Source organism: Dipodomys spectabilis, unplaced genomic scaffold (assembly GCF_019054845.1).
Source record: "Dipodomys spectabilis isolate Male_0828 unplaced genomic scaffold, ASM1905484v1 ptg000006l, whole genome shotgun sequence".
In the NCBI taxonomy this organism is placed as follows: domain Eukaryota; kingdom Metazoa; phylum Chordata; class Mammalia; order Rodentia; family Heteromyidae; genus Dipodomys; species Dipodomys spectabilis.
Genome location: NW_024870683.1, coordinates 8,443,733 through 8,469,486, shown reverse-complemented (window position 1 = coordinate 8,469,486; position 25,754 = coordinate 8,443,733). Strand labels below are relative to the sequence as shown.

Below are 25,754 nucleotides of genomic sequence, written 5' to 3'. Positions count from 1 at the left end.
CCTAGATTTCACCCCCCACTTCCTAACCCCCAGCTTAGAGGGGATCAATTCAGGACCCCATCCTTCTCTGTGCTCCCCTTCAGTACAGATCTCTTCCCAGGCCCAGGGCCTCAGACTCTCCTCCTCATGGACTTCCCTGTCACACCTGAGCTGGTGCAGGCAGAGACCTCCCCAGGTCAGCAGAGGTGGGGCCTGGGACAGTGCCTGGGAGCCATGACACAGCCAGGGGCCAGCGTCTTTCACTCTACTTTTCACCAGAGTCAGGACAAAAAGAAAGGAGTCTTTTTGTTCCCAGGGTTCAGTTTCTCTTTGGAAGTTGTGGCCCAATTAGAAAATCAGACAAATGGAAAACTCTGACCACCCCCCCATCCCTGTGGAGGTCACAAAGTCTCGATTTCTATTTAGACTTCTGCCTCTCAAGTGCATCACCAAAAGCCAACCTCCCTCACTGCTGGCTTCCTCTGTAATTGGTGATTTATTCTCCACAGACTTCCAAAATGGATTTGAGGCAGCTTCTTGACCTTTTAGTAACAGCCCTACCTGAAATCCCTGTCATGAAATAGGAGGGCTGCCAGTGTTCCATGTGGGAGCCTGGGAGTGGACACAGGCCCACCCCAGCTCCTAAAAGCTGACTCACTGACTTCTGACATGGAGCAAAGTATGGCATCTCAGAGTGTCCTTTGGGCCTAGCTTTGGTCCTAAAGTAGCCCATACTTCCCTCTGGAACCGACACATACTTGGAAATAGTTCTCTGGAGGCATTCTAGAGCATGTCTTCCCTAAACCACATTCTTTTTATTTTTATTTCTTTTCTGTTGGGACTGGGGCTTAACCTCAGGGTCTGGATACTGTCCCTAAGCTTGTGGGTCACATTGTACCACTTTGCATCAGAGCTCCACTTCCAGTTTTGACGTGGTTGGTTGTCAGAGCTGGCTTTAAACCATGATCCTCAGATCTCAGGCTCTTGAGTAGCTTGGATTATAGATGTGAGCCACCAGCACCAGGCAAGACCATACCTTTCATCAAGAAGATCACCAGGAAAAGTGGGACAAATTGTAATTTCTACTGTGGACAATTATAATAATGAACAGTTGCCAACTGGCAGATAAACTCTGATGACATCTTGGGTTAATTCACTGCTAGTGAGCGCATTAGATGAGTCTTTCTTGATTGTCTTCATTTCAGGGCTATGTTTTACTTTTTTCTCTTCTTTTCTCCCTAACCTCCTTTCTTCCTTTTATTCTCTTCCTCTCCCTTCTCCCTACTCCTTTTTCCTCCTCTTACCTCTCTTCCTTTCCTCTTCACCCACGCATTCTCTTATTCATTCATCAGACAATCTCTGAGCTTCTCATTAATGCTGAGTCCAGTTCATAGTGTGGACACAGGAAATCTTTGAATGGATTTCCCAGAATCCATTAGTATCTGTGAAATTGAACTATGTTGCCTGTAAGCTCAGAATGGACAGAACTGGCTTGAATGTGGTGATCTTGTTGGAATATAGTAGACACTCCAAAACAAACTATAGATAGATAGATAGATAGACAGACAGACAGACAGATAGATAGATAGATAGATAGATAGATAAGGTTTATGCAGGGGGAGTTGGGAAGGCATAGCAACTAGGGTCTACCTGCAGAGTTAGATGGTCTGATTGGTGGCCTAGCTCACCCTAGGCCTCCCTGGGAGGATTCTGAAGGAAGCATGACCCCTGGAAATCTGCTTGAAGTGGGTAGCAGGCCCATGTGTACAAACAGGGGGCTCTATATTTAGGAGCAGGGAGGAGCGGGGAGCTACCCTGAATGGTTGCCTGCTTTGGAAATTTCTATGCATTTGTAATAACAAAATTACCATAATTTGCTCGTTAACGCAGCTAGATCAGTCAAGCATTGTTCCATCACGGGGCGGGCAGGAGGTGAGCCTCTCTCTGCGCACTCCACACACCCCAGCCAGCCTGCCAGCCCGTTAGAGCGCTGGAAATTAGCATGCAAATGGTCCTAATTCGGTGGGCGAGCTGTCAGGCAGCGCCTCTCCGGCCTCGTCTCTGTGAAGGCCCTGACAGCCTGGCTCTGGCGCCGGCCCACCCTCCTCGCTCCAGCCAGGAGGGGCTCTGAGGGGCACCTCCAGACTGACAGCTTGGCGGCCTCCCTCCCTCCGTCAGCGCCATCAGGCCTGGCAGCGGGCTCCCCAGGGAGCAGGCAAGGCCTGCCACCATGCTGGCCGGCCAGAGGAAGCAGGCAGGCAGGTGGGCTGGGGGGGGGGGGGTGGGGGAGAGGCTAGCCCACCAGCCCTTGCTGTCTGGGGCGATGGGAGCAAGTAAGGATGGAGAGGTAGCTAACCCCTGACTCAGAGTCCAGCCAGGACATAGGGACCCTCCCAGCTGGTGAATTGTGAGTAGCCCCATGAGACGCTGGGGTACCTTCTCCCACTTGCACATACATAAGGATCAAGTTCCCTCCTCCACTAGACCTTGCTGTCTGGGACCTTGCATGGATTTCCTCTGGTAAATAGAAGAGGCTGGGACATGTGAGGCCAGGACTTAACTCAGCTAACCTCCTATGTCCTGGTTTGCTAGGCTTTGAGAGAGGTCAGCCTCTCCCTCAGGCATCATTCTGTACCTTTGTCCTGGGTGCAATCTTGCTGGCTTTTTTTTTTTTTTTGTACTGGGGTTGGTATATAGGCCTCAAACTTGCTAGGCAAGGACTCTACCATTTGAACCATACCCTAGACATTTTTGGCCTTAGCCATATTTCACATGGGGTCTTCTTTTTTTGTTGTTGTTCAGATTGGCCTTGGACCTTGGACCTCAGTCCTTCTACTTACACCTCCTAAATAGCAGGGATGACAGGTGCACACCACCAGACCCAGCCTCTGGGTTGAAATGGGAGTCTCTAACATTGATTTAGGGCCAAAAGATCCTCCTATCTCTGCTTCCTGAGTTGTTTGGTCTTCTTTATAGCAGTGGCAACATTGAGAACTTCTCTGTGTCATCCCAGAGCCAATTTCTTCCATTTCCCAGCTCCACTGCCTTTCATGATTGCCTGTGATGAGGTGGGTGTGGTTCACAGAGAAGACAGTTGAGGCACCTTGTAACTTACAGCACCAAGACAGAGCCCAGTCCCCTTTCCAAGTCCACTCTCCCTGCTTTTGTAGGGAGGGTCTCATGATGTTGCCCAGGCTGATCTTCAACTACTAAAAATTCTTCTGGCAAGCCTCAGTACATGCTAGGTGAGCACTCTACCACGGAGCTACACCCCTAGTCTCAGAGCTCTTTGAATAAGAAAAAAGGAGGGTGTAGCAATGCTCCATAGGAAATGGACTCATTACCTTGCTCACATAACTTTAACCCTTCTGTACAGTACCTTTACAATAAAAAATATATATTATAAAAAAAAAGAAAAAAGAAAGAAAAGTGCAGTAGGCCACGAGCCAGCTCATACTTTTGCCTAGTGATGTGAACCACAGCACTTTCTAGAGCTTCATCTGCTGTGAGAAACAGGATGCTTTCATCTGGAAGTGGTCTGTGCCCCTTGCAGTGCTTGGCATATTCTTGGTACCAAATAAATACAGGTTGAAAGAAGGGAACCCAGATGGGTGCAGGAGTTCCTGACTCTGAGGATTGACTATAACTGTTTTTCTATTCTCAATAAAGAAGCTACTGTGGGAAGGATTGCTGGTACTCAGAACTTCCTGTGGGCTGTCCTAGATGGTCATTTCTCAGGATCTTGTCCTTTCCAGTGCAGCCTGGTGCCAGGATTCGGAGTATTGTGAGTGAAGAGTACAGTGAATCCCAGTCCCTGTTTGACCAATTAGATGGCTGCTCTTGTACAGTAAACAATCTAGTTATCCCAACATGCTTGTACTCTCCCTTCTGTCTATATTAAGATTATCTTGGGCCTTTTAAACTTTTAGGTAAATGGAGTGGTAAGAGAGACTCTGAGTACTTCACGAGCTCATGAGCTTGAGCTCCTGCTGTGTCATAGGGCCACTCAGTCCAGACCTGATCCAGATCACATGCTCAGGGACCTGTGGATCAAGGAGAGAAATCACACACACACACACACACACACACACACACACACACATTTGTACACACACATACATGCACACTTGCACGTAGAGCTGTGAACCAAGACTCATGGGACTGCACACTTTAAGCCAAAAACCTTGAGCCATGGGTAGCTTTTCCCTTCCCGGTTGTCTTTTGTCTGCACTTACCCTTTGGCTTACTTACTTGGGTTGTGGAAAGAGAATGATCCAAGGTTGGATGCATTCACCCCTTAGATAGCCTCAGATGCTTTCCAGAGAGAAAATGTCCTGCCAACCACAGGACCCCTGCCACATCTCACGGGACACATCCGTTCCCACTCTGGGGCACCACACTGGGGACTTCTTCCATTCTCTGGACAAAGGCCAAATCTTGCAAACTTCATTTCTGCTGAGGGAGAACTACTGGCTCCCTCTAGTGGAGAAGTGGTACACCTTGCCCCATGCATTTCTGTGTGTCACCAATAGGCTGCCTCACTTGCTCACACCTGCCTTGATTTACCCAGCTTCCATATCTAAGCTCTCCGGTATCCTCACTACAACTTTACTGAACTTTTTACATTGCTTCTGTGGTAGGCTTACAGAGAGGGAAGGGCTGGGCCAAGGTCATACATAGCCAGGACTAGAATCCAAGGTACTTGGATTCAAAGTCCTTGGCTTTGGCTAGCTGACCATCTCTTGTATGCTCACACAGACTGGCACTTCCAAGCCTTGTGTCATCAGGTCCCAAATAGTGAAATGTTTCTACTCTGTAGATGGGTCAGTCCCTCAATAAATATTTCCAGTGGCTTTCCTGGGTCTTCTCCCTGTCAACCTTGTGCTATACAATCCATTTTCAGCATAGCAGCCTGACTAAACCTGATTCACATCATATCCCTCCTTCTCAGAGTAGAGGCCAAATCCTTCTTTGACTTCCCCTAACCACTTCCCTCCCTGACCTTATATCCTTCTTCCCTCCTACTTCTATTTCTCTAGCTACACAGGCCTCCTTGTTGGTCTACCAGCACACCTCACTCATTCCTGCTTCAGGGTTTTTGTACTTGCTCTTCCCTACCTTGGAGCGTTCTTCATACATATTCACATTATGAACTCTCATTTATTTCCTTTGGTATTTGATTCAAAATCATCTTGTTAGTGAAGCCATCTCTACCCATTTTGTCTAAAAATTTTCCTCCTTAACATTTATTCAATCATCTGCTGATTTCTCCTTAGCACTATGCAGCATAGCGTATGTTTGTTTTTCACTCAGGGTACTTAATGTCTAACTGTACCATGAGAGCATAAGCTCTAAGAGGGCCAGGACTGTAGTCAGATCTGCTCAGGGCTATGTCCTCAGGGTCTTGAAGCCGTATCTGGTAGATGAGTATGGAACTGTGAGATATTAAGCACCTAGCATCAAGGGAAGCCCCCCAACATGAAGACCCCAGTATGCTCAGAAAGCTTCTTCACTTTTCCTCTTTGGCCCCTTAACTCCCCCTTCCCTCTAGCTTCTTCCCATCAGCGCTGCCTCTCAGCTAGGTCACAGCAGGCACACGGGTAAGTGGCACTGAGGGATTTTCATCAGCACAGCCAACTTCGGGGTGGACCCGTTCCTTACACTCTTGGGGAACTGAGGCATGGACTTTGGAAGGATCTGACTACCATGAGTTTGTGATAGAAATGGAACTGCAGGGGCTGGGAAGGTGGCTCAGTACTCGCCCAAGCTTCACAGCAGTTGTGTATCATCTCCCAAGTCTGGTTCAGTAAGGCTCTGATGGACCCATGATGCTGTACACCTAACAGCTCTTGGACAAGGCAGGTGATACTCACTGAGGCTAGGTTACTGCACTCTGGTTCTCACAGTTTCTGTGCATTGGTATTTTCTGGACAAATAAACTGGTCCCACCCCCAAGACATCCAAGTGAACTAGCCTGGGGAGTGGCCTGGGGTCTGGAGTTTTAAAGCTCTGCAGGTGGTTCACACACAGCCAGGATGTGTTTCTCCTCCCCCCTCCCCATTTGCCAACCCAGCCCGGGAAGCATTGCTCCTGCTGGCCTCCCTCCAGCAGGGACTGGTGAAACTGGAAGAGAAGGCAAGTTGTTGGCATGCTGAGAAGGGGTGAGCAGAATAGGTGGGCGCATTCCACTCACAGCTTTGGGAGAGGGAACCCCAAGAGACTGAAGGAAGAGGCTACTTAATGAGTCTTTGAAGCCAGCAATGGAGGCATAGAGAACCTCTGGGGAGCCCTTCCACGGTGGAAGAGTGCCAGGAGATCCAAAGCAACTGGATGGGCCCAAGAACCCCTGATCTCTGGCTTTCTTCGTGACCCTAACTCTGATGGGAGGAAAGCATCCCCCCGCCCCTGCTTCGGCCCCAGGCTGCCTCTGGTTCTGTCTCAGCACACTGGCCTCTTGCCACTGGGGATGCAGGTAATTTATGTGTGTGCAACACCCTCCTGCAGACTGTGGGCTCTCCGTGGGCAGGAACCGGAACCGTGTCTGATTCATCTCTGCCTCCCATTCCTGGGCCCTGCATGCTGGGGGCAGGAAAGGTGTACAGAATTGAGTGCATTCTTCAGGGCGCAGTGGGGCTGGGGGCTCCATGCACTGAGTTCCCAGAGCACAGCGAAGCCACACATTGTGGTAGTAATTGTGGAGGTAAATCTTGTCTGGTCTCCTCGCAAACACTTGGTGAGGCTTTCCATAAATATGTCAGCAGCAGCATTAAAATTTGATGGCAGGCAGTGCAGGTCGGGATGAGCACTGTGACTTCCCAGCAAGGTATGACACCTTCACCCCTGTCTCATTAGTCAGCGGCAGGATGCTCAGGCCTTAATGCCAGCCCAGCCAGGCCAGGGCATTGGGGGGTTCCTGACAAGGAGGCTCTGTTGCTGCTCTGAGGGAACAGACCAATTCAAGGCCACAGGCTTTGGCCTGTGGGCTGGCCCTGGCTGAGGGGAGTCCTTGAGGGTCCTGGGAATGTTATCGGAAACCTGAGCTAGAGAGCAATTTTTCTGCATATGGGGGCTGCTGACTTGTTTTAGCTTCACAATAAGTCTGCTAGAAATGGTCTATTCCCCGCCCCTCCCTTTTTTTTAAGTTTTGTGCTAGGTGCTGTGGCTCATGCCCATAATTGTAGCTACCCAGGAGGGTAAGATCTAAGGATTGAGATTCTAAGCCAGCCCTAGCTGGAAAGTCTAGGAAACTCTTATCTACAATTAACCAGCAAAAAGCTGGAAGTGGAGTTATGGTTCAAGTGGGAGAGCACTAGCCTTCAGCAAAAAAACTCATAGATAGCACCAAGGCCCTGAGTTCAAGCCCAGGACTAGCACACAGATACATACACACATACAAGTATTCATGGAAAAGTTTTAAAAGGTAGAGGTTGGATATATTGTATAATAAGCAAGCAAAGTGTCACTGTATATTGAGGGGCTGAGAAATATTCCTCAGCTATAAAAACACCAGATACCAATCTTGTCTTCTTCCTACCTCACCATTGTCCATTTGGGGAAACTAAAATTAAGTGAACATGGAAGGGACATGCCTAAAATCTAGTACAGTCTGAAGTTTCCCTTCTGACTATGAATTTTAGACACTTGTTGAAATATGAGAAAAACACCTGTATATCCATTTTTTCAACAGCCACACAAAGCACCTACTGTGTGCCAAGGACTAAGTTAAATGTCAACTAGTCCCTTGCACTTATAATGCTTTTTAATTCACAGAGGACTTTCTTTGATTTACACTAATTTTAATTTAGCCCTGTGAGTGTTGTAATAGCCACACGTCAGGTGAACAGCTCTGGGGAAGAGGTAAAGTAATTTTTCCAAGGCCACTCAAATAGGTACCAATTGACTATAACTAAGACTAACTGGCTTTAAGTCCAGGAGCTGTTAATGGCCATCCAGTTGTCAAAACAGTGAGGAATCCACTGTGCTCTTGGGACCTGTGCAGAAGATCAAACTTGCCTTTTAATAATTAGCTGTAAAAGCCATGATGTGGTGCAGAACTGTCAGAGTTCCTAGGTTTATCAGCCAGTGTCATACATGAACTGGAGGCAAGCTGAAAAGAAAGTTGGATCTTACGCCCATTCTATCTTAGGTGTTTAAATCAGCTTCAAGTTACTAAACCAATATACCTGTGATAGTCTAATTATGGGGAAAAAAAGAGGTTTATTTGAGTTCATGGTTCTGGAGGTTCAAATCCAGGATAGGATAGCCTTATTGGTTTGAGTCTTTGACATGGGCAGCACATCAGGTAGGCATATGTACTGCAGTTTACATCATGAGCCAGGAAGCAGAGAGATAGAAGAGAGAGAGAAAGAGTCAGAGAGAGACAGAGAAAGAGAGACAGAGAGACAGAGACAGAGAGACAGGCAGAGAGAGAGAGAGAGAGAGGGAGGGAGGGAGGGAGGGAGGGAGGGAGGGAGGGAGGGAGGGAGGGAGGATGGTGGGACAAGGCCCTACAATCTCCTTTGAGGGCCATTCACAAAGCATAATCTCTCGAAGTCCACATCACCTCCCAATAATGCCAGCCTGAACTCCAAGCCTTTAACACATAAATTTTGGAGAGGACATTCAGTGCCCAATCTATAGCCTAGAGCACCCTGTATACTGCTAAACTGGGACTTTCTGCCACACTTCACTTCTTCAAAATATAGCCTGGACTAGCAGGTATACAAGGACAGATTTTGGAATCCACAAAATGAGAACATTTGAATGCCTTTTGAGGCTGAGATTACAGGCACTTCTTACAAGAAGCCCTCTTGGCTCTCATTACCAGACAAATTCAACCTCCACTCTGCTTCTAGATCTACTTCATCCTTTGCTAGCACCCAAATGTCTCATTCTGGGCCCAAGAATCACCATTGAACCAGAGATACTTCTTAGAGGATTGTGGACTGGGCTCATCTTACTGTGCCCTCCACAGGGCCAGCACAGAACTCTGAATGGAAATGGACCACTGTAAGTGATGTATAGAATGGATTGCCCAAGCAAAGCACATTACCACATGGTCAGCTAGAAGTAAAAGGTACTCTCTAAATCAGAGATGTGATGTAAATGTCTCCCAAGTTCATGTATGCAGTCTATCAGGAATCATACAACGTTGTGTGTGTGTGGTGGGGGAATCTTTTTCTCCCCTACACCACCATCTTAATCATTCACTCCAATGTTAAAGCTGCTATGAGTAGAACAAAACAAGTATGTTCAGACAGTTAGTGTGAATAAATCCATCTGGGGCTGGTCACAATAGAACCTGTGAGCTTATTAGACAGGCATCATGGATGTGTGAATGGGATTTTCTTTTTGTGGAACTGCTGTAGTTTAGATCTGGAGTGCCTCTTCAAAAGGCCCATATGTGAAAGCATTGGTCATTATCCTATGGAATTGTTAGGAAGTGATGGAGCCTTTCAGAGTTGGGCTTAGTGGAAGGTCTTTAAGTCATTAGGAGCATGGCCTTGAAGGGGATTGTGAGACTTGGGTCTCTTCTTTCTCTTTCACTTCCTGGTCATGAGGTGAGCAGTTTTGTTCCACCACATGCTTCCACCAAGACGTGCTGCTTTGCCATGGGCCCAGAAGCACCCAGGCCAATGAAGCATAAATTGGAACCTCCAGAACTGTGAATCAAAACAAACCTTTTCTCTTTTTAAGTTGATTATCTCAGGTATTTGTTATACTGATTGGAAATGAACACAAGATTATGTCAGCGTTATTTCAGCCAAACTATGAAACCTAGGGCCTGAAGGTTAGGCCCCAGGAGAGGAGGGCCTTCTAGCAACAGTCTGGTCACACAAAGGAAGTTTTCAGATTGCACATCTTCCAATGACCAAGTAAATACAGAAAAAAGTCCCTAGGAAAAAAATTAGAACCTTTCCAACTTTCTAACCTAGCTTTCTTTTACCTGACCTTCTTTTTTTTTTAATACTTTTTTATTGTAAAAATACTGTACAGAGGGGTTACAGTTACATGAGCAAGGTAATCAGTACATTTCCTATCAAGCATTGTTACCTCCTCCTTTATTTACCCCCTACCCTCCCTTCCCTCCCCACCTCCACAACTACACTCCCCAGCCCTTGCCCTCCTCCTCCCCACCTAAATTGTAAAGTTCATTTTTCAACATAGTGTCTTGTACATCTCATTGTTACAATGGGTCAACCTGTATCCCTATTTAAGCATTTTGTTTTTTCCCTTCCCCTCCCCAAGCTAGAGAAGTGTATATACAAGATGCAGGACACTGACATCAAATACAGTGAAAAAAGGGGTTCTACCATGGGGGAGGAACATACAAAGAAACAAAAAAATCACATGGTACATTATAAATACATTAGAAACAATAGCAAGAAAGAAAAAAATCACTTGTGTCCCTATCTTGGGGTTCATTTTGCTTAACATCATCTTATCTAGTCATGTTTTTGGTCATAGCTTTTGACCTTTTCTGCTTGTCCCAGACATATTCTAGTTATTGCAAATAAGGGAAACCATAGGACCTATGTTTCTTTGAGCCTGGCTTACTTCACTTAATATAATTTTTCCCAAGTCTTTCCATTTCCTAACAAATGGGGCGATGTCATTCTTTCTGATGGAGGCATAGAATTCCATTTTGTGTGTGTGTGTGTGTGTGTGTGTGTGTGTGTGTGTGTGTGTATCACATTTTCTTGATCCATTCATCTACTGAGTGGCATCTGGGTTGGTTCCATATCTTAGCTATGGTAAATAATGCTGTGATAAGCATAGTTGTGCTGGTAGCTTTAATATGATCTTGTTTGTGGTCATTTGGGTAAATGCCCAAAAGTGGGATTGCTGGGTCATAGGGGAGCTCTATGTGGAGTCTTTTGAGGAACCTCCATACTGCTCTCCAAGTCTGACCTTGTTCTTTTCTGAGCTGCAACTACCAATATTTTTTCTCCTTTCTTTGAGAATTATTTTTATTTCTATGCTCTTTGAGAGTGAGCTAAATTTAGTGCTGTCATTACATGGCAGGGAGGACTGTCAAGATCTAGGATGGGAGCCTCCAAGCCTCTCAGGAGAGCACCCATGGTAGGCCTGCTGTGATCTAGGCCACTTCTCCTCCATGTGTTTTCCTCCCTCTCTCTGCATCTGTCTCCTGCTTCTACTCAGGACTGCTGTTTCACTGATTCTTCTATCTAAATGACTCATTTCGTTCTGTCTGAGAAGGAACATCTTAAGGGCTATGTGTTGGACATAGTAGGTGGGCTGTGGACAGGGCCCAGACTTCAGTTGATCACTGAAGGTTAGTTTTGTTTCCTTCCCATGAGGAGGAGCCACAGACTCAACAGTAAGGAGAACAAAGTTGGATCACAAAGGGATCTTAGTCTAGCCAGAAAGTATAGTGATGGACCTGGGGCTGGGGATTCAGGGAAAAGTGGAGGATTTTCTCAGTGGGGATGGCTGGTCCAAAGAGCTTCCTGGAGGAGGCAGTGTGATAGCTGGGTCTCGATGAGTTGGAAGATTGAACATGAGGAAGGGAAAGACAGTAGCATTTCAGTTGAAGGAGACAGCACATGCAGATGGAGCTATTTCCTCCTCCAATGGCTCTACAGAGCATGCGTGGGGAACTGTAGGTTGAATGAGAGCCTAGAACATAGCATGTGGCATGGGTCAGTAGATATGTCTGGGAAGATCTGTGTATGGCAAACTCTGAAGGGCCTTGACTACCTGCATGATGTATTTTGAATTCTGGCCTTTATAAGCATGCTGCCTGTGACTACATGAAACTGAGTTTTTGCAATGCTCTAAGAGTCAGATGCCAAGTTCTAGGCCCACCCTCGCCATACCCACATATACACAAATCATGTGTTATCTGGCACCCTGTTGAGGCTGCAGAGAGCCACTGAGATAATCTTAAACACTGTTTGCTTAGCATAGATGAAGGCAGAATGGGACAGAGTTTTGGAATATGACCACAACAAGAGAGTAGATTACAATGAGACCAGAACTATTCAAAGGGTGCTGTAAGATAATCAGGAGTCTCAGGCAGAAATGCTTCCAAAGGCCAGACAGGGTACAGAGATGTGAAGTCAGTCTGGAAGAACAAGAAAGTAGACTTAACTTGCTGGCTTGTGGCTATAGGGCATTCATGCCTCTGATGGACTATCAGCTGATGGAGTGGGGATGTGACCTGTGGCATGGGGTGGAGGTGCTATAATGTATCAGTGAATTCCAGAAGGGGATCTTTGCATTTGGCTTTTTACAGGTATGGAGACAGAAAGTGGACACAGTCGCCTTCTTTGTGGAGTACAATACTGAGGCTCACAAAGACCATTAAATGGCCTCCTGGCTGGCCAGTGGCAGGGTCAAGCTCAGGCTTGGTCTCCTCTACCCTGTGACCCTGTGACCTACCCAGAACTGCCATTCAGCCTCAAAGTCTGTGCTCTTGGGGAGAATGGAAGTGAGATACATTGTGCATTCTCTCCCACATGCTTGCCCTCTCTCTTGGTTTTTCTCTTCCTTGTTTTTCTGAAGGGCTGAGCTGGTGGGAGAAGAGGTTTTTTGCAGCGGTGGATCGATGCATGGTGTGCTGGGCTGTCTGGGTTGACAAGGCTGACCTTTACTGAGCTCAGGTTTTCATCTCCTGTTTGGGAGCCTGGGAAGATCTTGCTATGGAGTGAGGGAAGGTGAGCAGCCTGTAGGGGACCAGGCTCAGGGCAAGTTCAGGGAGGACAGCAAAGAGAAGCCTCCTGGAGGTCTTTTCCATATATACCACTTTGACAGATGAGAAAACTGAGGCTTGATGGAAAATGAGCTGCTCAAGAACATTCAGAGAGGCTTTGGCTGAGTACCAGAATCCAGTGCCTATGTTTTTGCAAACATACATACATATCTACACACCTGTCCACGTACATATGGTATTCATATTATTCTATATAAATACCTGTATATACATATAGGTATATGACTTGCCTGTATATATGTGATTTATATTATATAATGTAATGATGTACTTACTGGTGTATGTGTATTTATATGTGTGTATGTGTGATGGTACGTACCTACGTGTGGTGCCATGGTTTTAATCACACTCCCCATGAATAGTTTTAGGAAGCAATACCGCGTACCCACAGATACATGAGTATCACTCAGTTCTACACAGCCATCAGGAAGAAGAACTCACACAGCCCCTTTGAGATCTTTTCCTTCTTCCTCTTCCCTTGCACAAATTTTTCTCTCAAAGCTCTGTTTGACTCCTTCAGAAAAAGAACTTGGCTTCGAAGTCACTTTGAAAGACTTTCCTTATGTTAATCACAGCGGCCGAGGTCTGGAGCAGCAGTGGGAGCCCACCATCTGTAGATGGGGTCGGCCCCCAGCGCGCTCGCAAATCCCCATCATCTGGCAGGTGTCGTTTTGGGTTAATTAAGAGCTACGCTCAGCCCGTTTACCTGTCACTTGTGAGGGTTTTAGGACACTTTGACTCTCTTGCCATCTCTGAGCTTTGAGTGAAGGGAAACTGGAGGCCCCTCTGATTTGGGTATGTTCCTGCCCCTACCAAGTCATGGGCAGCTACTTCCAGCACATATTTTAAAATCACAGCTTCCCTTGTTTTATTTTTAGTTAGTGTTTTATGGTTTTTACAGTTAGCTCTACAGTTAAACAATGCTGTTTGGGCAAAGCCTACCTACATTTATCCTAGATTTCAAACCTCTACTTTCTTTTCAGTGAAGAACATTCACCCGGCTTCATGCTACTTAGTGGCTTTGCAGAAACTTCCATTTGCTGGTCTTTTGGCAATTGGGATCTGGATTGTTTGCTTACCTTGGAGTTCTGTGCCCACGGGAGGTTGGAGCCCATGTAGCTAGGTTCCCAGTTGGAACAGGTCCCCTTGTTTGTCACAGAGAATTCTCTCCCTCCTTCCCTCCCCCCACCCTCTCTGGGGAACACGAAATGTTTTGTGATTTGCTAGAGATTTGGACTATCTGGGTCTATTTGTCAAAATACAGTCACAATACATTTACAGTTGTGCATTTCATTATGTGTACTTTTTACAAAGAAAAATTTGTTTATTAAACACATAATGAACTTTAGTTAATGATATATTGAAAACAAAGTACACCAAGATTGACAGTTTATTCAAAAGTCCAAAAACAATAAGATAAATAACAGGCTGGAGGAATGGAGAGATATGTGACAGGCCAATCTGATGGTTGAATGAGGGAGTTTTAGGTTTTAGGGATTCTCCCTAAAATTCTGACACTTTGTTGGGGAAGGCTGCCTGGGGAAGCCTCCCTCTTCCCTGCTGAGTTCATTTTCTCTACAGTCCATGGGAAGAATGTTCAAATCCTCTTACACACACTTTGTAAAGACCATCTGTAACCATGATGTCACTCAGTTTTCCCCATAAGCTTAAGGGGGAGGGCTTTCCTTCCCCTGAGAAGCAAGAAGGCCAGTCCACACACTCAGGAGCACACAGCTTACAAATGACCTAGCCTGGTCTATGTGACTTTAAGGGCTATTTTCTGTCTTCTTTTCCAGAGTGGGCATCTCTGAGAAAGACTAAAGGCTGAGTGCCCCCAGGATGTGACCTTGGACTCAAGGCTGAAAGGGCACTAGTCCTCTGTTCTTAGCCCTATTGACAGCAGCTGAGGAGAATCCCCAGTCCTCTGTGCTCTGGAATCTCATGCCCACCATCTGGTCCCTCCTTCCTGCCTTTGCCCATGCAATTGCTTCCTCTGGCTTCCTCCGGTTTCCCCCCTCATTCAAATGGTATCTATCTTCCTGGCCTCATCAGCTTTTGGAGGCTCTGCATCCCTTCTTCACAATGACATCCACATTTCCACATGAGTTTTGGAGGGGACAGTCTATACTCAAAGGACAGCAAGTATATAGCAGAATTTCTGAATGCATGGGAGATAGGGCAGAAGGTAGCCAGACAGCCTAAAATGGAAACTTGAGCATCATGTTTCTTCGATGGCCTTATACACAAACTACCATTATCATGGGGTAGTTGCATCTTCCGTCCCCCTAGTTTGAATCCTTCCATAGCACCTACATCTCTGTACCCTTAGCCCTACACCCAGGTCTTGGTTTCCTCTGCCATATCTAAGAACACAGTGAAAGCTGTAAAATTCCTTTTAGAGACCAATGTGGTACATAAAGGAGGCTCTTTCCTTTTCTCTTTTTCCCCAATTTCCCCAATTTCCATGGTGTAAGGAGAAAGAAGGAAATTGTGTCCGTCCAGTGATATTACCCCACTAGTCTTTTGATGCCTTAGGCTTTTTTCTGTTGCTATGACTGAGAACCATAAACTGAGTAGTTTATGAAGAAAAAAGGTTGATTCAGCCACAATTTTGAAGGCTGAGAATTTTGAGATCAGAAGTTCCTTCTTGCTGGTGAGCACTTTCCGCTAAGTCCCAAGGTGGTGAATGTTCTGTAATGATACAAAAAATAAACACAGTCCCAATATATTAGGATCCTACCCTTATAGCCTCATTTAACTTTACCTCCAAAAGTTTCTGCTTCTGAATATTGTAGTCAGATTAAGTAGCCATCTTCTTAATACTTCATGATGGAGATTAAACTTCAGTTTTGGTAGGAACATTCAAACCGTTGTCAAACAGCATCTTTATTAGACTGATTGTCAAGATGAGGAGATTCTGATCAGAGAAGTTCAATTCCTTGGCCAAGGCCACATAGCAGCTTGTGGAGAAGAGTGGAGTAGAGTAGGGTAGTAGTAGCTGACTACTAAGCATGGGGCCCGCTTGTCATGCAAACTGCAGGCCTGCAGCGCTCCCTCAGAGACCTCTGGGTCCCAACCTTTTGCCTCCTGGCTCCAAGGAGAATGAGCATGGACAAGGCTACCACATAGGTTTTCCTGTTGAAAGAGTTATTAAGGGTTTACCTGTGACTATTTCCAGGTAGCTTCCAGAGCTGTGTCTAAGGAGGGCTCCTGTGATGTGTGCCACTTAGATGGAGGGGTCCCTGAGTGCCAGTCACCTAGGCTCAGGCTGGTACTCCAGGAAGGCCTCACAGTTTTCCTGCTAACACTTGAAGAAAATGTTTCCTATTCCAGGAGTTATTATTTCTAAGAGATGCCCAAAACATAGAAAAGTCAGTAGGGAGAGATGAGGACTATGGCATTCTTTCCACTGTGCAAAAGTCATTGAAGAAAGGATTTTTTGTGCAATCTTTTTCTTAGGCCTGCTGGCTGTACCTTTGAAGGTCCCAACAAGAACTTTATGCCTGTGATCCCAGTCATGTGGGAGGCCACAGGTAGAAGGATTGAATGTCTGGGACTAGCTCTGGGCAAAAGTGTGAACCCTATCTGATAATGAACTAAAGCAAAAAAAAAAAAAAAAGGCTGAGGTGTATAGTTCAAGTGGTAAAGCAAAAGCCAGAACCAAGGACTTTCCATTTCTGTCCTGTGAGTCATCTCTGCTCTTGTCCTCCTGTGGGCCCTGTTTCCTCTCACTGGTACTATGGTGGCAGCCACTGGCAGGTCTTTCTGACACGGCTTACCCACTTCAGCCTGTGCACCAGATGCTGGTGCTCAGGGGTGGTGCAGCCCCGGCTAAGTCAGTCTTAGCCCTGAAGGGAAAAAATACCTGGTGTCCTGTCCCACACCTGCTGTGCTCTGTTGGGGTCCCTATGGTAGGCCTGGCTCAGCCACAGCCCTAGGTCTTTGCTCAGCCTAGAGGGCCTACCTTCCTCTGGTATTAGGCTCTTCTGTAATATCCTCCAAGACCAGTTTGTCCCCCCCTCACCCCCAGACCTTCTCTGGCTTAGGCACACCTTGCTTTTCTGAATTGCTTTTGCAGTCAGTGCCCTCACATGTGAGGACAGTGGTGTGTTGAATGAATGGAGCAAAGCGTTAAAGCCCCAAACCTGAAGAACCCAGGTGCAGTGTAGTGCACAGAGAAGGCCCGTGTCTGCTAAGTGGATCTGCTTAGTGACAGGAAGGGCCTTTAGAACTCACTTGGTCTAAACTGTGCTTTTACAAATGGGGAAACAGAGGCCCAGAGTAGGAAAGTGGTGTTATAAGGTAAGTGAATCATGGGCCAGAAGACAGGAGCCTGACCTGGACTAGGTCCCTTGCTCCACAGGACCATTTTCTTACATTTGAGATACAGGCAGTTGTACTCATCTTGTGAATGAGTGTCATGGGATTTCCAGGGGATTAAACGAGATTCTGGGTGCTAAGGAGGACTTGGTGATAAGTAAAGGATCTTTGTCATCATGGCTGACATTTGCTGAGCTTTCTTTATGTGCCTATTTATGCAGTCTTTATAGCCATTTTCATTGCTCCTAGTTTATGGAGGAGGAAACTGAGGCACAGAGATGTTGAGTAACCTGTAAGGTCACAGATTTAGGAAAGGGCACACTCAGGATTTGAACCTATATAGTTTGGCTCTAAGCCCTTGCTTTCAGCCTCTTCCTGATTCCTTGAGACTCATGTGGTCCAATTAAGACATGGTCTTAAACTCAGGCAGTCTGTCACTTCCCAGCTAGTTTTGGACCAGGCTTGGTGAGACCTAGGTATCCTCCTTAGTTGGTGAAGACCTTGTCTCTAATATCTATAGTGTGAGGGATGGCTCCCTACATTCAGCTGGCTTTGTGTATGGCACTTCTGATAATCAGGCACCATCTCAGAGTCCATACCAGATAAATGGACTAGATCGTAGGTCTCTGGAGATGATAGGACAGAGGCCTTAGGCACCCATCACCCTATAACGCTGAGAATATCCACAGAGTGTTCTGGTGGTTCATTTCCTCTACCGATGTGGGCATTAACTTGGAAAAAATGGTTCAAATCCTGGTATGCAGCAGGTATGCAATACACCCCTGTCTATGGGGTCTAATAATGGAGCTATGGTAGCTGTCACCTAAGTTAGAGAAGCGTGATTCAGTAATGTGATACTGTATGACCTAGCAGAGCCTAGCATGCCTTCCTCCTTCCCTCCCTCCCTCCCTCCCTCCCTCCCTTCCTTCCTTCCTTCCTTCCTTCTTTCCTTCCTTCCTTCCTGTCTGTGGAACCCGCACCTTGTGCTGAAGTTTGGGGTGAAGTTAGGAACATACGCAGATAAAAACATGTAAAGCTCTGTAGCCCCAAGGAGCTTACAGCTTAGTGGACAAGGCAGGAGAACAAAATGAGCATGATAAATAAGACAGGCTGGCATGTGATATACTCTATGGAGGGAACTATAGCAGGAAGAAGAGATTGGTCAGGGCAGGCCCCACAGGGAAGGTCTACTTGAATGAGGCCTAGAAGAGGACTAGGAGAGAGCCATGGGGATGTTTGAGTCTCAGGAAACCACAGTATTTCCTATGACCTATTGAGCATCTACTTCCATGTCATGGAGCACTCCCATTCAGTGCAGGGCAAATCCAGAGCTAGGGGTGATACAGGAGAATGGGTCTGCCTGAGAAGGAGCAAGAAAGGGGGTTTCCCAGAAGAGATATCTGACAACTTTACACCTGATACTGCAAGGCTAGACAGGCTGGAAGATGGTGGGGGCCCCAACTTAGGCGCATATATCCTGAATAACACTTGGGAGCTGTGGATGGCCCTCTGCAGGCATGCAGGAGCCGGTGCCAATTTGGAGATGAATAACAAATACATGCCCAACTCATTCCAGCTTAGTGAACTTGTAACTTGTGCTTTCAGGGGCTGGAAACCAGGGAGTCTTCCTGGAAGAGGTGACCTTGGAGCTAGCAGAAGCAAATATCTTTAACAGAGATGGCCTTAGCCAAGGTAGCCTGATGCCCCCAGGCCCTGGCACAGCACTATCAGGAAGTGCTTCTGATTGGGCAGCTCCACTGGCACCCAGAGTTCAGAAAAGGGGCAGAAGGCTCCGTCCCCCTCTTGAGGCTTTTCTGTCTCTCTGCTCCCCCATCCTGCCCCTGAGGAGGGGAGGCACGTGGCGCTGATGGATACGTCGAAGCTGGCTGTGCGGCCCAGCACTGTCACCATGCTCTCCGTCCGCACGCCAGAACCTGACACCCTGACCACTGAGGCATAAAAAACAGAGAATTGGAAGGCTCAGCCTGTCAGGCTGGGAGTGGCCCCCAGAGAGGCCTGAGCAGGAGTGTGTGTGTGTGTGTGTGTGTGTGTGTGTGTGTGTGTGCGCACTCTGCCTATGGTTGCCTGTGGAGGTGAGAGGAAGCTGGCTGGGGGCTGGTCCTCAGTCTTGCCTCAGTGTTCCAGCTTTGCCTGGCCAAGTAATGTGGCTCTTGGTCTGGTCACTTCTGGGAGCTCCTGTCCTCTGGCCTTTAGAGGCCTTCGTGAGAGGATAGTGGAGTCATGCTTGGGCTGCAGGTGGCCTCCTAAGGCTGAATGATTTCTATCATGTCCAGCAGGAAAGGACCTACAAGCTTCAGAAAATCACTCGGGGGGGGGGGGGGGAGGGAGTGCCTGGCAAACATGAGCCCCTGAGTTCAAACCCCAGTTCTGCAAACAAACAAAACCAAACCCTCAACACCCAGCCTTCTGCCCCTACTCCAGAGCCTCTACTAGACAAACTGTCTGCCAGGCACTAGGGGACCTAGACATCAATGGGCCCAAGCTTGCTCTCTGAGTCCACCTTCACCCTGCTGCCACAGGGGAGAAAGGCTAGCCCTGCCTTCTTTGAGAGAAAGTCAGTGAAGGAAGAAGAGTAAGACTTGGTGCTTCCCCCTGATGGATGGGCAGTAAAGAGACTCTCCTAGGGCTGCTATATACCCAGGGAAGAGCCAGAGAGAGCACCCCATTCCTCTTTCCACTTGGCCAGAGATAGCTATTTTCAGAGTCCCCCATAACCCACCCCATCTCTCCCTACCTTGGCATGTGCTCCTGTCTGTGTACACCTAGAGCCACTAACACCTGCCCCTTCTCCAAGGCCAAGGTAACTCTGGTCCACTGTTCTTTTGTGTGTCTGGCCCTTTGGCCTATCTCTTCATGTCAGCAGAATGCCACCTGCACCGCCCCCAGGCAGAGGTCTTGGTTTGTGTCTCATCTTTCCAACTGGACTGAAGCCCCAGGCATGGCCACTCTAGGATTCACAGTGCGATAGGCTAGACTAGAATGGAAGTCATGGAAATGAATGAGCCTACCTTAGGGTCCTTGGGCATCAGGTATACATGAGCATCAGTCTCTTCACCTGTAAGATGGGTCAGAGGTTGGCCCCTGGGAACACCTGGCATGCGGTAACTCCATGGTGTCCATATGGGAAGCTAATTTTCATCCTCAATAATGCAAAAGGTGTTGGGGAAGAAGTAGAAAGCGTCAACCAACTGAACACTTAATAGGAATGTGGCTCTGAAATGCCTTTATTGGTTACCAAAAATACCCGGGGGTCATGTAGAAGGCAAATGCAATAGGCACTCAAGCTGGTTGGGACTCAAGGTCTTTTGTGAGCTTGACTTGACATTGATGACTATTTCTCTCTCCACCCACCACCTGCAGGGAGTGAATTTTCTGGGAGTCCTTACAGCCACCCTCAGTATTCCTCATACAACGACTCATGGAGGTTCCCCAACCCGGGGCTGCTTGGTGAGTACTGGCAGAGGCCTGTGTGGCCTCTGAACCTATCAGCCATCCTGTCTGGACCACCTCATTGAGCCAACATCCTAAAGTCTAGTCACTGCTATGGAGTGAGTAGCTTCAGCTACACAGAATATGGGAAGTGTTGGGGAGCAATGATGGCAGTAAATGCCACTTAGACTTTTCTTATGTCCTTATCCCTCCCTGAGATGTTGTGGTGGATGAGGGAAAATGTGGAAGGGGAACAGAGAATGAAAAAGTGCTAAGGGAGAAAAAGGAAGGTAGGAAAAATGTCCATCCACAAATAACTTATATTTCCTAAGGATCCTTAAATATGGTGAGAACTCCGGATTGATTTGTCGTCGCTGCTGGAAAAGCCATCTTGCTAAGGGCTCTGAAGCCCAGTATTTGATTAGTGATGCCTGCTATAGACCCTCCATTGGAAATTGGCTGCCCTGTGGTTGAAGATTGGCCAAGGCCACCAGCTGGTGCCCAATTCCAAGCTTCAAGCTGGCAGATTGTCCATGGACGGTGCCAGTCTGATCTGTGAACATTATCAATGTTTTTGGGGCCCTTTTCCCAAAGACAAAACAGGATAAAACCAGCCCTTAGTAGTCTAAAAAGAAACTTCTGTTTTGTTGACATGAACTTATGTAAAACTAGCTGGCAGTTACCAGCTAAAAGAGATTAAAGCAGAGGTCAGAGTTACAGACGTCACTCACTACCTGAGGGGTGGAACCAGCCAATCATCTGAGGTTTTTGCTGCTTAAGTTAATGGTGGTGCTGTTCACTGCCCCAAGGTCTGGCTTGGGCTGCATGCCTCATGTAAGGAAGACACAGGCTCTGGGTAGGCTGCAGGGGTGGGGGAGCCTCATACAGGTGTGTCTGTACTGGGAGGTGCTCAAGGACTTTCAGGAGACCAGAGTGTGGGAGGAAGAAGAGGAATCAAAACTCAATCCCTTTGTCTACATGACCATTTTCCAGTTGTACCAAGCACTGGGCTAAGCCTTTCATGTGAGTTAGCTCATTTTACAGATTAGAAGAGTGAAGATTATGCATGAGGAGAATGAAGCTCAGAAGAGTTCATTAATTCACCCAAGGTTACACAGCATAGAAATGGCAGAATGAGACCTCCTTCTGATCCCAGACCCTGTATTCATACAAGCATGTGAGATGGTTCTTACTTTCCTTGGCTGATTCAGTTTAACAGAACAGAATTTACTTGGGTGGTGTAAGCACAAAACAGATTTATAAGGGAGATTGGGGTTTCCCAGAATCTACCAAAAGACTAAACAGATAGATACGGGACAACTCAGGGCTTGCCAATAAATGGAGTCCTTAGGTTTCTTCCTGCTGTTGCTTATTTCTCAATCAAGGTCAGACACCAGAGAATGGAATTGGTAGCAACCACAAAACACGCCTAAGTATAACTGCAGGGGAAGCTGGGTCGAGGCAACACTGGCTGTCCCTACCCACCAGAACTTCCAGCCACAAGTACGAGGAAGGGCCCAGAGCTGCCCAAGGTCACAACCTAAGGAACCGAAGGCAGGCTGTTAGCCAGTCATCTCAGCTGACTCAGGTGCAAAGGATCTGCACCCTGAGCCTGCAGTGATCCCACTTGCCTGAAAATAAGGAGAGCCAGGCTCACCTAACCAGAGCCTTGCAAATAGCTTTAAGCCCATTTGCATTTACCAGGCTGCCCTCCCCTCTTCTGGGGTTGGACTAAGTGAATCCTACAAGAGTCAGTCCCGGGAAAGCTAGATTGTTGATTTCTATGACCAGACGGAGGTTTGCAGGGGTCCTGGATCCTTTCCAGTGGTCTGTGGTGCTCCCACTCACTCAGGAAGAGCTGTGTGCATGGGTGTGTGTATGCACACAACACAGACCCATCACTTAGCCTGCCCATCACTGGCTCCTATTCCCACAGCCCGGCACAAGCTACCTACACCTCACCTCCACCAGCCTGGTTGAGAGCTCCTTCCCTAATATGGCAAAACCTGGCAATGCCATCCAGTGCAGGACAAGGATACTGGACTCTGGACAACTTCCCTCCCCAGCCAGGATGTCTGTCACTCGGGGTCCCCTTCTGGCCAGGCCCCCAGCCTGGCAATAGAGCTGCAGAGGCAGGAGGGGTAGACAGGGCTGGTGGATTGAGAGGGCCATGCTGGTCAATTAGGATTAAAATGGGAACGACTGTGGCCGCCTTAAAGGGATTAGAGAGGGAGCCAGCCGGGAATGACTGTGTCAAGCAGTAAATTGATGATAATGTGAATTAGAGAGGAAAAATGACAGAAGAAAGGACAAGTTTATTTTATCTGGAAGCCTAATGGGCACCAGAAAGACAGAGTGCTTTGTGAGGTGATGTTTTCATTTTTCACGCTAAATACAAACTCTCAGCAGAGGCCACTGGTTGGATTGGCCAAGATCAGGCTCTACCATTGGGGAGCCGGAGCTGAGGGTAAGAGGTAGCTGGGGTGGGGGGCTTGGAGAGCCTGCCAGGGAGCCTCTGGGAGACACTCCATCCATTCCCTGTCTCTTCTAGGTCCCTTGGTGGGCCTGGCCTTGTCCTGCAGGGGTGTCCCCCTACCCGTGCGCTTCTCTCCTGGGCCCATTCTCATGTATGATGTGGGGCTGGTGCTGCAGCTACTCTGGGAGTGACTGTCCCCAGGCTGTTCCCTGGCACTAAGGAAGAGAAAGACTCTTGCTGAGGAGGTGACCATGACAGCAGCAGGCAACTTGGTCTCGGGGAAATCTTAGGCACAGTATAGCACAGTGAGGTATGGAGGTGCCACCATACTGCTGCCTGAGGCCACACTGCCCTCCAGAGGGGGACGGGGGACAAAAGGGAATCTGCTAAAGGGGGAGTCTGGAGGGAAGGCTGTGCCTGCTGAGAGCCTCTATCCACCTCATCTCACACTATCTACCTTCTCTTTGGATCGTTTTTCTCATTCATAAAATAGAGACCATAATCGTTCCTACCTGATAGGATTGTTGTGGGACAACACAGAGCTCACAGATAGAAAGAGGCCATTTCTAAAGTCCTCTCATATCCTCTCACAATCACTCCAATGCGATCCCTTTTGCAGATGGAAAAACTAAGGCTCAGGCAAGTAAAGTCACTTATTCAAGGTGTCACAGCCAAGAAGTGGTAAGGCCTGACTGACACCTCCCCCCTCCCCCCCCCCCCCCACCACACACCCTACCTCAGTCTCCAGTTAGGACACTTGTGAGAACCACAAACATTGGTTTGGATGGGGGTGAGATTTCTGAATAATCTGGAATCACCTCAATTGGGGAAGGAAGCTTCTAGTCTCTGCAAACAAGTGGTGTATGACTGGCAGGTCAGGTCCCAGCTGCTGCCTAAAATGAACATGTTCTACATAGGACCAGTAGTAAATATTTTAGACTTTGTGGATCACAGGATTGTCTGCATGACAACTTCTTAGCTCTGCCACATTAGCAGGGACATGGCCACAGACGACATCACAGAAAGGGTCGAGGCCATGTCCAGTGAGTCATTTACAGAAATAGGCAGATGAGATGGGAAGATTAGACCTGAGGGACCCAGTATGCCGTCCAGCTCTAGGTGGCAGGTAGCAGCCCTGGATTGGACTTGCATTTCAGGAAACAGATTGGGACAGAGATGTTGATGAGAAGAGACAGTAGCCTGAACTGGGTGAGGGGTGGAAGGGGCAGAAGGGGGGACAGAGTACCCCAGGTCCAACATCAGTACCTTCTCTTATTTCTTCCAGGTTCCCCCTACTATTACAGTGCTGCTGCCCGAGGAGCTGCCCCACCTGCGGCCGCCACTGCCTATGACCGTCACTGACCACTGGAGCCAGGCAGGCGCCAAGCACTTATGACACATATCACTGAGGGAGATAGCTTCCCACCTCCCACCCAACCGTGAGGGGGGCCCCACAAGACCATACACAAGTACCCCTGCCCTGCATATCTGAACTCTCTCCCCTTTCCTGCCCGGGACTTGGGCTCCATGGTAAAGCTGTTGGATTTCTGGACCCTTGTCCGTTTCAAGAGTCGATTGATCAGCTTCTCTAAATGGCCACAAGGTCTCCACAAACCAACAGTCTCTTCTGTAGACCACTGAGCCCAGCCCAGCCTGCCAGTCCCCCAGCTATCTGACCAACTGTTCATCTCGGTACCACAAGCCTGGGAAGGAAAGCTAGCTTCTGTTGCTTCAACAACACCTATGTAAATACCTTCTTGCTTCTCTGTGGGGCTGAGGGTCCCACTGAGCAGACTGCCCGCCCCATGATGCATCCTGATCCTGTACTCATTGTGTGTCGCAGGACAGCTTCAACCTGTGTACAGATGCCCGCTCTGCCCTGGTGTCCCTGTCAGGTGAGCTTGTAAGCTGTCCTTGAGACTGAGGACCACAGCCTCCTGCTCACCCCTACTTCTGTAATGCCTAGGAGACTCATTGGGCTACAAGCTTCCCCAGAGATTTCCTCCACCCAGAAGAATATACCTAGGGGAGATGCCCAGGCTTCCAGACTCCATTTCCCTGGGGCTACTGCAGCATGAGCTGCTCTTTTCCAGACTGAAGGACTCAAAGAGAACTATCTGAAAGGTTCTCTGTCATTCAAAAATAAGAGGTCATCCAAGTGCTGATGGCATCATGGACTTTGACTGTCAGGCTGGGTGGGATTGGGAGTTCATCTGATCCAGCCAAGGAGGGGGTCTGACGCTCTCCCAACATCCTCAGCCTCAGGAGCCACTGAACTGAACTGGAATGGTTTCTGGGGCATGCGCAGGCTCGAATCACTTTGGATACCCATCATGGATACTTCACCGACCCCACAGGACCCCAGCAAGTGGATTCTGGGCAAGCCGGTTGCAGTGATACAGACAGTGATGACAAAAAGGACTTTCCCCTGCACCAAGGACCATAGCTTTCTACAGGCATCAGCCAGGGCTCCTGAGCTGTTTCTTGGGCCAGCCTTCCCAGTTCCCACGGAGCTGAGTGTGTAGCTGGGTATGGGGGTGCTGGGCCTGGGGTGGTGTCGGCGGGGGGAGGGGGAGCACCTCACCTCACACAGTACAGGGCTACCCATTGGTACAAGGGACCAAGAGGGTCACTGTGTGTGACTCTGGCCAGAGGAAGCCACCAGGGAAGATATGGGTGACAGAGTACGGCCTCATAGGGGTATGTCATGACAAGCCGTGAGGAACCGGTGTATGACCTGGGACAGGTTTTGACATGGGAGTGCCAGGCACCCCTATCTCTCCACCTCAGGTC

At 48.0% G+C, this 25,754-nt stretch overlaps 1 protein-coding gene across 7 annotated transcripts in view; it reads left to right on the top strand.

Annotated features, from left to right (window-relative positions):
• The window catches only part of Pax5 (paired box 5), a 174,595-nt gene extending 149,089 nt beyond the window's left edge, over positions 1 to 25,506 (top strand). For all 7 annotated transcript variants that reach the window (XM_042696458.1, XM_042696430.1, XM_042696450.1 and 4 more), the window contains 2 exons: positions 20,417 to 20,503; positions 24,247 to 25,506. In XM_042696458.1, the coding sequence (XP_042552392.1) occupies positions 20,417 to 20,503; positions 24,247 to 24,323 (164 nt within the window). In that variant the 3' untranslated portion in view covers positions 24,324 to 25,506. The remainder of the gene's footprint in view (positions 1 to 20,416; positions 20,504 to 24,246) is intronic.
• The last annotated feature ends 248 nt before the right edge of the window (positions 25,507 to 25,754 follow it).